Raw genomic sequence first — 13,770 nt, forward strand, 5'->3', positions numbered from 1 at the left:
CATCTGGTTCAAGAAGAAGAGAGACAGTAGGTGGCGGTATGCACCTATGAAGTTGGTTCGCAACCCGCCATAAAACCAAAAGAAGAAGAAGAAGAAGAAGAAGAAGAAGAAGAAGAAGAAGAAGAAGAAGAAGAGACTGAAGTTTCTGCACGCTCCAGCACAGGAGGTGGCGCTATGCACTCAATTGTTGTAGGTTTGCCACACAGAGAAGAATCAGATGTTGGAGACGTACAGAGAAAAAATTATTTCAACGATTGTCTTTTAGCAATTTTGATAACATGCTGGCCTTTCTAAGTTGACGGACATATTGATACTCCAAATCTCCGATTTTCTAAATCAAAGCAGGGAAAAGAGAAAAATCAACCGTTTTCACACTTCGACAGAGCACGTGGTTAAACTGCGCAGCATGGTCAAGCCAAGCTCTCTTCAGAAAACATTAAGGTTTGATCAGTGTCTTCTTTGCTCTTGTTACGCAATAGCAAGGTTTTCAGTCCTCTAATGTGTCTTTTTTTTCTTACATATTAGTATGAACCATGTGAATGTGATTACTTTTTGAGATTCTAGATTATTAAGAAGCTAATACCAGCATTAGTCTAAAATGTTAGTGTACGATCGTTCTTAATATGACCAACATCTCTAGCATTTCTCTTTTTTTTTTTTGTATTCCTCCACAGTAAAGGTGTAAAGCTAACCTCAGCTATGGCTGTTGAAAGTGGTGATGAAGATGACCTTTCCATTAATGAACAAGCCATCAGTGCCAGTGAAGATGAGGTGGGCAGCTCTCTTTCAGTTAGATGAGGATGTTATGACCTGCGTACTTGAGATACGTGTTGTTTTCTATTTTTATTATTTGTAAATGTATTCATTTATTTTTGCTAGGTTAAGGTGTCCTTGTTACTGTGTAATTATGCATTTAAGTACTGAGTAATATAAATTAACGTACTTCTTATGCGGTTAGGATTTGGGTTTGGTTCAGAGTTAGTTACATGCAATTATTAATAATATACTGTTATTGCTATATTATGGGTAACACTTTATAGTAAGGTTCCATTTGTTAACATTAGTGCACTTTATTAGTTAACATGACCTAACAATGAAAAATACTTGTAAAACATTTATTAGTTTCAGTTCATATTAATTGCAACATTTACTGATACATTATCTGTTATTATTAATGAATGGACCTGCAGCTAACATGAACTAACAATGAGCAGTCGTAATTTTATTAATTAACATTAACAAAGATTAATAAATACTGTAACAAATGTATTGTTAGTTAATATCAGTTAATCAGTTGCATTAATTAACATTAACTAATCAACCTGATTAAGTGTTAGCTGGTTATGTACATGTAATATGTGTAACGAGGATGTTTTGAATGTTTTCTTTTATTTATTACAAATACAGGGTGTCCTTAAAAAGTCTTAAAATGTCTTAACGTTTTCCTAATATAAGGCCTTAAAAAGTCTTAAAATGTCTTAAATTCATATTCGATGGGTCTTAATTATTTTTGGTCTCATTACCGCTAAAATATCTTCAGTCTGACAGACCTAATGACTTTACAATCATTGGACGGACCGAAGATTTTTTCATCCCGTGGTAAGTTACTGCGTCATCAGAGAGAATTGCAGTAAGTTAGCAGAATACAGAATACAAGCTCGCGCTGAGGCTCACTCTGTTTGACTCTTTGTGAGAGACTTCAGAACAAATGAGCGTGACCGCACACAAACTCAGAAGAAACACACTGAGGTAAAAATTCTGAATGTTTAGTTTATTCATAACATGATATAGTTAAATAACACCATGACAAGTGAGCTATTTTACTCAATATTCTCACGACGCAAAAAAAACAAACATTCAAAACACCTACAGAATCTCATAACATTATTTATTGCAGTTGTAATTATTGTTATTTGCAGTGTAAATTATTTAATCTGACTGGTAGCAGCCCTATAGTGTATATTGAATTTATTGATAAATTGTAATAATTTGACATGTAAGATGATGCATACATCTAAAAAGGTTAAAAATAGGCCTTTGTAAAGGTAAATATGCAGATTTAAGTATGTAAAAGCTGATAGAACACTGATGAAAATATTGCTTCAGAATAAATTGTTTACTCCACCAAAAATCTCAGTGATTCAGTTATTTTGTGGGGATATTTTGTATGGAATATTGTCTGCTGACATGAAAAGTTCACTGTATATCGTAGTAATAAATGCCATTTATTACAGCATTGATATTTTGTTTTCTTTTTAATTTATACACATTAAATATTACATGTATGTAATAAAATGTGTATTTCAATTACAGGTTTAGGTCTTAAATTTCATATAAGGTGGTATTAAAAAGGTCTTAAAAAGTCTTAAATTTAACTTGTTCAAGTCTGCAGAAACCCTGAAATAAATTAACTGATTAGTAGATTATTTTATGAATTGAGCTGGATGTGTCCAATATGGGAAATATTCACCAAACAACTTTTGTTTTGGAGGTTTGGGAATGTTTTGAAAACCCCTGATCTGCAACAATAAACATTAACACCATAATGCAATATACAGTGGGGTCCAAAAATCTGAGACTTCTAGTAAAAGGGCACTTACTTTATTTTTTGCTTATTTATTTTTTTAAATCCGCATAAGTTTAAAGACATGATTTTCAGAATCTACCTTTTGCTTAAATGACAGTTTGCACCCAAGCTAGCATACGTTTTTGCAAAAGTTGTTGCTTTATGCTATCCTGCATGAATCCAAGGAATATCTTGTGGTGTTCAGTGAAATCTAAAACAATTTTTGATTCTTTAAATTCTTCTGAATCCTTTAGTCAAGCCCTATGAAACATGTTTCTGATTTTCATTTCCATCCATTAATTTCTTTCCACTATTTGTAATTTTCTTAAAAAAAAAAAAAACAATCTTCCAAACTCTTCCTCTGGGTTGTTCTTCCTAACTCAATGCGAAACAATCATTTGGTTTATCGACCAAAAAATATAACCAATAGGCCTATATTTTGTGAATGTTATGTCCAAACTTCATGAAAGATAGTACACTTGGACAACAGGACAGTGAGGAAATATGTCAGATTTCATGAATTTCTGATGATCAGTGGACTAGCAGCAAATTCTGAGAGTAATAGATAAATAGATAATATTAGTCTGTAATACCAAAGTTGTCCTCAAGAGGATGTTGCTTCATTTTACATCTGACATACAACTGTTGACTTCACAGTAAAACTCTTATTTGAAAAAATATTATTCACACAAGCTGTTGGTGCTTGGACTCTGATGTCTTAATCATTTGAACCCCATTGTACCTGTGCCAGATTAAGCTAAAATATTTATTTTCTTGCTTTTTTTTTTTAAAGGAGGGCAGTGATGATGAGAGAAAACACAAGAAGCTACTGGAAGCCATCAGTTCTATGGGTGGAAGAAAGAGGTGTGAGACATTTGAGATTCATCTTTTTAGTGCTGGTCCACCCAAATAAAAATGTTTGATTGAAAACCAAATTCTGGACAGACTGCATGGGCTGAAAACTGGAATGTTTGGAAGATGGAAAAAGTAAACTAGTTCTGTTTATACCATGGTGTGTCTAAATACTCTATTCTAAATGGCTGGAATGTGTATGTTCAAACTATTGAATACACAGGTAAGTCCAGTCAGTTTAAGCGCTGTTCTAATTTAATGTGCTCTCTTTGTTGAAGCATTCACACACGCTGAGATGATTGCACACAAAAAGACAAATTTAGTAATGTAGAAACTTGTCAACAGTGGCCTGAGACAGATGCAGGAAATTCACACGCAATCCCTCTCTCATTCCTTTAAATAAATTCCAATAAATGTAACTTTATTTACCATACTATTTTATTTTATATGAAGTATTTTAGATCTAACTACATGTAGATAAATTAACTAATGAAAATTAACCATTGCTTTTTATTTGTCCAGTCAAATTTTGCACTGCAAACACCAATGACCGCTATAAGTTGTCCATGCAGGCAAGTGACCATGGTACAAGTTAAATAACCCACAGTAAAATTTGATATATTTACATCTGGTACTCTAAAGAAAGGCCCTTTTGGAATAAATCTGTTTTTAGCAGAGGCAGAAAAAAAAGTTCCTAAAATGTCCAAAACAACTTTTTGACCAATTGATGCTTGTTTATCCAAGGAAAAAGCAGAGTGAGCGCTCTGAAGCAAGTGTGCAGGTCTCCGAGTTCTTTGTCAATGCAGAGGGTAAATGCTAAATTTATTCACATTATATTTTTGACTGAAATAGAACATCAGTAGTAAGTTTTCTTAATTCTGTTTAAAGGTACAGGAGAGAAAGTCAACATTTCTGACCTCCTGGGAACTGTGGAGAAGACCTCAGGAGCCGCCAACAAGACCAAGAAACAGCTGAGGAACCTGCAAAACAGTAAAGGGACTTTGGCGTTACCGCTCAACAAACAGCAAACAGAAAAGGTGAAATGATACATTTTTAGTTCAGTTACTCTATGATAAACTGAGAGGCTTGTCACTTGTTCCAAAACCTGTGCTTTTAAATTAGTAGCAATTAATGGCATCAGGGATATAATTTAAAAAATGCAGTCCATATAAACATAAATTTCATGTCTGAAGCAGGTAGCAATCAGAATGGGATCAGTGACATTTCATTTTAATAGTCACTTGGAGAAAAATAATTTACTCTTGTGCCAAGTTATGTTGCTCGCACAATTTTAATGTGATTTTTTTTTTTTTTGTCTTCTAAAAAGGTTTTTTTCTGCTGACACATATGAGGATTTTTGCAGAGTCAGACAATATTCAGTTTAGTTTTTACTAAATATGGATCTTAAACATTTTACTGGTTTTACTTTATTTTAACCTGATTACTCATGAATGATTATAGCTATAGATCCTGGCATGGTGTTAAAAAGCAAACAAATTTCAAGTCTGTTGCTAAAATGTACAAGTAGTGTAGGCTTTGTGATTTCAACCTTTTACATAAATTTGTCATAGAAGTTTTGCCATAGGCTTACTTCTCAACATACGGGCACAAACGTGTAGTTGTTAAAAAAAAACAACAACTATTAAATCTGGACCCACTATTCTAAATTCAGCCGTGGTATTCTTGGCGTCTTTATTTTGATGAAGTTTTTCTCTCTATTATGTCCACAGATTCAGAGAGGCATAGCGTATGAGAAGACCACTAAAGAGGTGTCTTGCTGGCAGAACATCATAGTGCAGAACCAGAAGGCTGAACAAATAGTGTTTCCTCTGAACCAGGAGTCCTTAGGACCTAAACAGGTGGAGCAGGTTGTGGCTGGATGGAAGGTGTGGATTTTTATTATTTATTTATATTTTATTTTTTTGGAATGGCTCAAATCTGTCATGGTTCGGTTTGGTTTAAATGCATACATTGCTATTAGGGGTGCACTATTCCTTTACCAAAGCCCCTTTACCTCACTTTTTGCCTGTAAGAAGCTATATGTTGCAAATAGGAACAGCACACACACTTTCAAAAAAAGACATTCAATCTAATTCAATCTTGCCTCAAAACGCTAGTCAGAAATCATTACTAGTATCTACGATTTATTTACTCTCTAGGGCCTGAATTTTGTTGCGGGATTGCAGGTTTTGCATATAGTTTATAGAATTAGATAGTTACACAAAGATAAGTTAGGTCATTCACTCTCTTCAATATATATTTTATCCTTAATATTCATCATAACCATTTTAGAAACCCCTCTAAAATTATCTATAGCCATCTTCAGTTCATTTTTACATCATTAAACCGCTTTTTTTAAACACAACTATGGTTGACATGTAAAAAGTATTTGTAAATGACGAATTTTACCAAAATATTATTTAGGCTATATGAAATTTATTCCTGTTTCAGTTTTATATGCAGGTTTATGAGGAGGAGCATAATTCTTTCACATTTGCTTGTTCATTGGTGTGTTTTTACTACATTGTTCTTTGTAAAATTGTCTTAACTTTGAATTGAATTGAATTGAGTGTACAGTATTACAATTCACTAATTCGCTTTGCCTTCAAGCAGTCTAATTGCTAACACTGATGTTACAGTGAGTGTGCTCATATTTTGTTTCGTTTTTTTTGTATTGTAGTTTTGTCTAAATCATTGTTACCTTTCTTTGTGGTTTCTTTTCCTCTAATTGTACAAAGGCTCAGTAATGAGAGAATTACTATTTACTGGAATTCTACACAATTTTGTCCTCACAACATGTATGCAAGCACACACACATACACAAAATGACTGTTTCTGATCTTGAGTTGGAAATGTTACTTTAATGTAATTGTTTCTTTGCATGCTGACCAATTGTAACTAAAACACATGTTTGGTAGAAGCACTTGCTTTTATTTTAATACTAACTCCATGCGCAAATTCTTTGACAGGCTCAAACTCCTCTTGAACAAGAGATTTTCAGACTCTTGCACAGCAACAGCCATCCAGTCAATGACCCTGTTTTGACTCCTGTAGAGGAGGCATCACTTAAAGCCATGAGCTTGGAGGAGGTATGACTTTGATAAAGCTTCTGTTCTATTGCCATAGATGTTTTATAGCCATTCAAATCAAGTTATTACTGCTTCTAGTATAGGTAGGCCTAGGCCTGGCATTATGACAAGGTGTATACAGTGAAACGGTTGAAATGTATAATGCGATAAGGATTCTGCTGTAATGTTGGAGCAGTATAGAAAACACCTGGGTCATTCCGTGTCAACCAGAGGTCAACGGCTCAATTAAAGACAAAATATTCAGTGTTACAGATATATATTTACTGAGCAATTCACTATTTTGTAGAGGGGGGTCAAAGTGACAATTTTCACCTGAGATTCGGAGCCAAATTACAGGGGGGTAAAAATGACTTCAGAAAGATGGCGGCCTCATTGTTATTTTTACACAGAGATTAGTAGGTCTATTAGTAAAATTTGTTGTCTTTTTTTTTCAAGAAATTTTTTTTGCGTTATATACCAATGATGAACATTCAAAAATGGAGAAAAAGCAATTTTAGATTTGGGGTTTTAACAAACTTTCCTTTTGGCATCTTCATTTTTAAGGCTCTATATGGTTCAGTTCCAGAGATATTGGAATTTCAGATTATTAAATGTTACCCTTTTCAGTGGTCGAAAACTAAATGTTGGTCACTTTGTATATAATACTTATTTTATTTACATTTTTAACTTAATTAAAAATTATTAGATTAAATTTTTATTTAATCTCTGAAGAATAAATGTTATTGAAATTAAAGATTCTCTATCAAAACAGTTACATGGGAGTGGTACATATCTGTCTGAGTGCTAAAAATGGTCAAGTTGAGGCACATTAACTTGCTTTATGTATTCTATTTATAAGATTCTATATTTCAATCAGTTTCAGGGATATTTGGAAGAAGGGATTCTGTTCATTTTAACAACTTCTGAAGCTACCAAGACTTTAGATATAACATGTCTGTAACATGTTTGAAACAAATTCCACACCTTGTAGGGAAAAGAGGTTGCTTTCCCCACTTTTTTTGTTTTCTTTGCATACAAAGTATTCTCGTAGTTTTGCAAAATTGAAGTTGAGCCACTGATGTCACATGGACTCTTTTACCGATGTCCTTACTACGTCTCTGGACCTGGGAACATTACAGTTGCGTTGCTGTCTATGCAGGGTCTGAGAGCTCTCACATTTCATCAAAAATATCTTAATTTGTGTTCTGAAGATGAACGAAGGTCTTACGGGTTTGGAACGACATGAGGGTGAGTAATTAATGACAGAATTTTCATTTTTGGGTGAACTATCCCTTTAACACTGTTCATACTTTACCCAGATTTAATGATTAATCCTGGTTGTTCATAATCTGGCGTGTCACACTGTACATTCCTAAACCCTGGATTACTGTTATTATTTGCATGTTTGCAGTGTCAACAGTCATGACTAGATAAGCCAAATCTAATTTTGTGTTTTCGACTTTTGAAAATGGGTAGGATTCAACTATTTGAACATGGAACCACATTGAGATCCTGATATCTCTGGGATTAAACCATACAGGGCCCTAAAATGATTATTTCCAAAAGAAAAGTTTATTAAGAACTAGAATCTAAAATCATATTGAAATATCTTCATTTTTTGTTGAGTTACATGCATGCAAACTTATAATATTTATAAATAAATATAATAATAAATACAAAATATAAAAATAATAAATTTATGGCACTCAGACAGGTATGTTCAATGCAATTGTTTTGACAGAAGGAAATGAGATACGAGATTTCTAGTTTCAACATTTGTTCCTCAGATATTCCTCTTTAAAAGAAAAGATGTCTCTTCTTTATGCAAAGTGACCCACATTTGGTATTTGACCACTGAAATGTGTACAATATAACAATTGCTCCTGGAGCCATACTGAAATTGCAATATCTCTGGGCTTGAACTATATAGGGCCTAAAAGATGAAGATGCCAAAAGAAAAGTTTGTTACAAGCAAAAATCTAAAAAGGCATTTAGATATATTTAATACTTAGTCACAGGCATGCAAACTTTGGAGAAAAAAATCTTGAAAAGTGCTTTTTCCCCATTTTTGAATGGTCACTATTGGCACATAATGCAAAAAAGATTGCTAAATTAATCAGATTTTACTAATGGACCTACCGATCTCTGTTAACATCACATGACACCAAATGAGTTACTCATATTACTTCTACTACTGTTGCTAAAAATGCTTTATGTATCATTTTCAGTCAGGGAGCAGAACATCACAGGGTGCATAAACATAAAAGTGCATTTAAACAAGCAACTTGAGCACCTGTAGGGCTGCCATCAGGGAGTGTTTAGCTCCAGCCTGAATCAAACACACATGAACCAACTAATCAAGGTGTTAAGGAACTGAATTCTGTCAAAATCTAGCAATTGACACATTTCTACTGTAGCATATATACAGGATAGATAGATAGATAGATAGATAGATGGATACTGATATAGATATATGGTTCCAAATGAATGCTTATGATTGGTCACCAAGCAGCATGTTATTTGTTCTATTTTTGCCATCAGTCCTACTCATTATTAATCAATATTTTTTGTATTCCACCTTGTAACAATTTGTTTTGCATGGCAGGCTAAGATTCGCCGTGCTGAGCTTCAAAAGACAAGAGCGCTTCAATCATACTATGAGGCAAAAGCCAAAAGAGAAAAGAATATCAAGAGTAAAAAGTGAGTTCTACAACTGAACATTTCTGTGAACAACATACTGTTAGTCTTTCTTTTCAGTAGTACTGTACAAAATATACAGCTGCACAGTATATATTTTTTCTCAGGTATCACAAGATTCAGAAGAAAGGCAAGCGTAAAGAGTTTCTGAAGCAGTTTGAGGAAATGGTAAAGACGAATCCTGAAGGAGCTCTGGAAGAGCTAAAAAAGATGGAACTGTCCAGGATGGAGGTACTGATGCATTGAGGGAGCAAATACTGAAAGACATACAATGGAAACAAAGATTATGAATAATTGAGAATTATTTGGGCTTAAATATATTTTTCTTTGTTTTCACTACAGGAGAGAATGTCTCTGAAGCATCAGAACAGTGGCAAGTGGGCAAAATCAAAAGCCATAATGGCAAAATATGATGATTCGGTGAGAGTGGTTGATTTTTTTTCCATCCTAATGTTCTTTAAAGCAGAATGACACTGACACTTTGTCATCAATTACTGTAACACAATATTGACATTTGGATATCTCCCATGCTCTTCAGGCACGCAAAGCAATGCAGGAGCAGTTGCAGATGAATAAAGATCTTACCCAGAAGATTGTGGTGCCTTCTGATGACGAACATGAAAGTAATGAGGAAGGACTGGAGACGGTACCTGACTTTGTGAACGACCCTGAGCCAATCATTGACCCTGTCAATCCCTGGATGAGAGTCCAACTTACACATGAAGAACCTGAGGTCAGCTGTGTCACAACTGATGAACCTCAAACAGCAGAACAGGAGAATGAGGAGGAGGAACTAATTGGAGAATTTGAGAGGAAGAGGAAGCTGAGGCAAGCTGATGAAGAGGACTTGATTCCTACAGAAGAACAGAGTAAGAGAGCAGGTTTAAAGAAAATACTTGCACAAAAGTTAGAATGGTGATTAGGTGATTTACTTTTCGCCATGGAACACAAAAGGAAGGGTTTTCTATAATGTACAAACTAGGGCTGGGTGATAAATGATATATCGAGATTGCGATAAAATTTCTATCTAATGATAAGCTCTGGACATTTTTACTTGATATGGATTAATCAGTCTATCACACAACAGAAATAGACGTGACAACAGTCAGTCAATGCATGTCGCTAATAAGTCTGCATGTTCTCTGTGTGAATGAGTGGTGTGGTTTCGTCTATTACACACGAACTCACACATGTGACACTCGCAGTGTTTTCAGCATCTGCGGTCTCAATAAATGAGGCCATGAGCACATGAGCTTCATCTCCGGAGCTGCTTGGAGAGTCACTTCACCAGCTTTACACCGTTTAATTTGAGAAAAACTACCATCAAATGCACACTGAAACTCCAAAAATAAAAGTTCAGTTTAACTTGAAGGATTTATGACAGAAACACCGTACCATTGTATACTAAAAGTAATCTATTATTTTATTTTATTTAGGAACATAATACAAACAAGATATTTTACCGCTTAACATTTCAGGTAATTTACTGGACTTAAACATCATAATAAAGTGTATGTGGTGATTTTCATCCAAACTAACTATTCCTTTAACAGAACCTGAAAGCGAGGTAGTTGAAGAAGATGTGGTTGAGGTATCTGACAAAGAGGAGGAGGAGGAGGAGGAGGATGAAGAAGAGGAGGACGTTTCTGAGTTTAACACCCTTTTCAGGCTTATGAGGAATGAGAAGACACTTGAGGGTACAAATCAGACACCACAAGGGTTGAACACACCCGAACGAGAAGATGAAGAGGGACTTTTGAATGAAGGACAGATTCGAGTCAGGAATATAGAGGACCTGGAGATTTTGGACGAGGATGTCGACCCCCAACCCATTGTGGCTCCGTGACTGCCACAGACAGCTGTTGGGGAGGCCACTTCTGAGCCACCTAACAAAAAGAAAAGTGAAATCGACCTCAAAAAAGTACTCACCAAAGATGCCAAAGTCGTCAAAGTTCCCTTTTTGCCAACAGTGGTTGAAGAGGAAGTGAGTTGAATTTTAAATGAAGTATATACAATAGACCTTAGTCAGGGTAAGCGCCATGGCTGCATCTAAAATTGCATACTCTAAGTATGTACTTCTTTTGAATGAGTAATTATTTCATGTTTTATATTATAGTATGACTGAATGAATGTAATCCAGACTTATTACATTCGCCTTGTTATTGTCATATGACCTTCCAGCATTAGTTGTGTTGCTTCACTGCCATTCACAAATCCTCTCCTGTGGCCTCATAGGATAGTAAAGTGGATGGGCATTAAGAATGTTGCCAGAGGTATAAAGTCATTCGGATGCTTTTTTTCATCTACTGTTATATGAAGAGTTTGAGATTTCGGATGCAGCCCATGTTAATTTTACAGAAATGAAAGCAAGACTGTCAGATATAGATGTATATAGTGTGTTCTCGTGGACAAAAAAAAACAAACAAATTGGACAACATGGGTTGTGAAATTGGACCTATAAGATTGTGAACACTGAACAGAATCAGATTTAACCCTCGCTAAGGTCGGTCTAAGTTAACTTTAACATTTAGTTATGAGTGATTTGTGAGAAGTAACATTGTGTGCTGCGTTTTCCTGTATTTAAAATGTTTTCCCTTTTTTCTTAGGATCATGGTGAACAGATCTCCATCATCAAGGAGGCCTTTGCTGGGGATGATGTAATTTCTGATTTCATAAAGGACAAAAGGAAACAGGAAGCTGCTGGGAAGCCCAAAGTGGTGGACCTGACACTGCCAGGCTGGGGAGAATGGGGAGGTGTTGGTCTCAAACCCTCCCGCTGGAAACGCAAAAGGTAATAGTATTAAATTATTTTTATCTTTAACTTTCAAAACATCTCCTGTCTTTTTCCTGTTGTTGTTTTAACCATTTAATTATTTAAATTACAGTTCATTTTAAATATTTTTTCTTTCTCCTTCACTAGCTTAAAGTTATATTTAGTCATTTTAAATTAAAATGTCAAAGAAAATGAGTAGCACTTCAGAGAAATGTTTAAAGTGGTACTTACTTGAGATGAAGACTCTTGAACAAAGACTTGGGCCAGATTTACTAATGGCACTTTTCCACTGCATGGTACGGCTCGGTACGGTTCACTTTTGGGGGGTTTTCGACTGGGGACGGAACCTGGTACTTTTTTAGTACCACCTCGGTTGAGGTTCCAAGTGAACCGTACTGTTACCAAAATGTGACGTGTAAACTCTGCTGATAAAGGATTGGCCGGAGAGAATCGTCACTACCTGCGTCACTGAACTTGCGTGTGAAAGAGTGGCTGAAAAAGTGGCTGTTTCGTTGTCTGTTGAGGAAGTACAGACGTTCCTCTCGTTGATAGCAGAGGAGCGGATCCAGCGAGAGCTTGATGGAGCGACGCGGAATGAAAAAAATTTTCAGAAGTCGCGGCAGTAGAGGTGGCGCAACTAACGACATGTGAATAATCCCGCCCACTCTAAAGTGATACTAAACTGCAGTGGAAACGCAAACCGTGCCGAGCCGGGTCGTACCACGCAGTGGAAAAGCGCCATAACAGTAACAGCTTGCGCCACCACATACCCCTTTAAAATAGTACTGTTAGGAAAAATTAGCAATTGCTTATTCGTTTGTAGGAGTTTCCCTTTGAGATGTAAAATATTTTGGAGGAGAGTATTTAAATCATGCAGTGTTAGCTATTTACTAAGGTTTGCGGTAGTCAGTTTACTGGTATTTGCGCCATTATTTAAAGGCCAAAAAAGTATGTCTTAACCCAATTTGTGCTTGACATAGCTGTGATAGATGCTAATTGGCACTGCTTTTGGAAGGTTGCGTTGGTCCTTAAGGAAATTATCTGGCTGTGATTATGTTCTTTAATTGTGCAATGCCAGTAGATAACATGCAGAACTTTCCACTACCATCATCTACTGATGCCACCAAAAGTATACGATACTGGATACCCAAGTTGAGTTTAAGTTCCAAAGTACTGGTGATTTTGACAATGCTACCTTCCTCACTTCTATGGGATTTAATTTTTGGGAATTGCTGTTAATAGTGTTCATCATCTGTTTGATTATGTCTTTAATTGATTTTTCAGTATATTTCTGCCTTATGTACATGAACTGACAGTCACCACTGATAAGCTACTACTAAATATATTGTAGAAACTTAATTTTCTGTAAAGCTGCTTTGCAACGATTTGTATCTTGAAAAGCGCTATACAAATAAACTTGAATTGAATTTACCTTATTTAGTGAATCTGGCCCAAAATGTTTTCTTTCACTTGGAGCAGATATAGTCTTGATTTGATATCAATTCTTTTGAAAATACTTCAGATCCATGTCTATTTTTCTTTCTTCTAATACTGTAAACTATACAGAGAACCCTCTCACTTGGTAGAGAGTTCCGCTATAAGTTGGCTTTATTTATTTGATCCAAAATACAGAAAAAGCAGTAATATTGTGAAATATTTGTAATATTTAAAATTATTGTTTTCTGTTTGAATATATTTTCAAATGTAATTTATTCCTGCGATTTCAAAGCTGAATTTTTAGCATCATTACCCCAGTCACATGATCCTTCAGAAATCATTCTAATATTCTGATTTGCTGCTCAAAAAAAAAAAAT

The 13,770-nt window shown here is 35.2% G+C and overlaps 1 protein-coding gene across 1 annotated transcript in view; it reads left to right on the forward strand.

The window, feature by feature from the left end:
* Nucleotides 1-203: 203 nt before the first annotated feature.
* Nucleotides 204-13,770, forward strand: part of LOC107662081 (U3 small nucleolar RNA-associated protein 14 homolog A-like) — an 18,226-nt gene continuing 4,659 nt past the window's right edge. Inside the window, 13 exon segments of the mRNA XM_016451963.1 lie at nt 204-441; nt 675-771; nt 3,360-3,430; nt 4,163-4,227; nt 4,307-4,455; nt 5,149-5,304; nt 6,388-6,507; nt 9,092-9,186; nt 9,291-9,414; nt 9,526-9,603; nt 9,722-10,052; nt 10,737-11,167; nt 11,790-11,974. Coding sequence (XP_016307449.1) covers nt 407-441; nt 675-771; nt 3,360-3,430; nt 4,163-4,227; nt 4,307-4,455; nt 5,149-5,304; nt 6,388-6,507; nt 9,092-9,186; nt 9,291-9,414; nt 9,526-9,603; nt 9,722-10,052; nt 10,737-11,167; nt 11,790-11,974 — 1,937 coding nt within the window. The 5' untranslated portion in view covers nt 204-406.

This window comes from Sinocyclocheilus anshuiensis, unplaced genomic scaffold (assembly GCF_001515605.1).
Source record: "Sinocyclocheilus anshuiensis isolate Anshui unplaced genomic scaffold, SAMN03320099.WGS_v1.1 scaffold431, whole genome shotgun sequence".
In the NCBI taxonomy this organism is placed as follows: Eukaryota; Metazoa; Chordata; class Actinopteri; order Cypriniformes; family Cyprinidae; genus Sinocyclocheilus; species Sinocyclocheilus anshuiensis.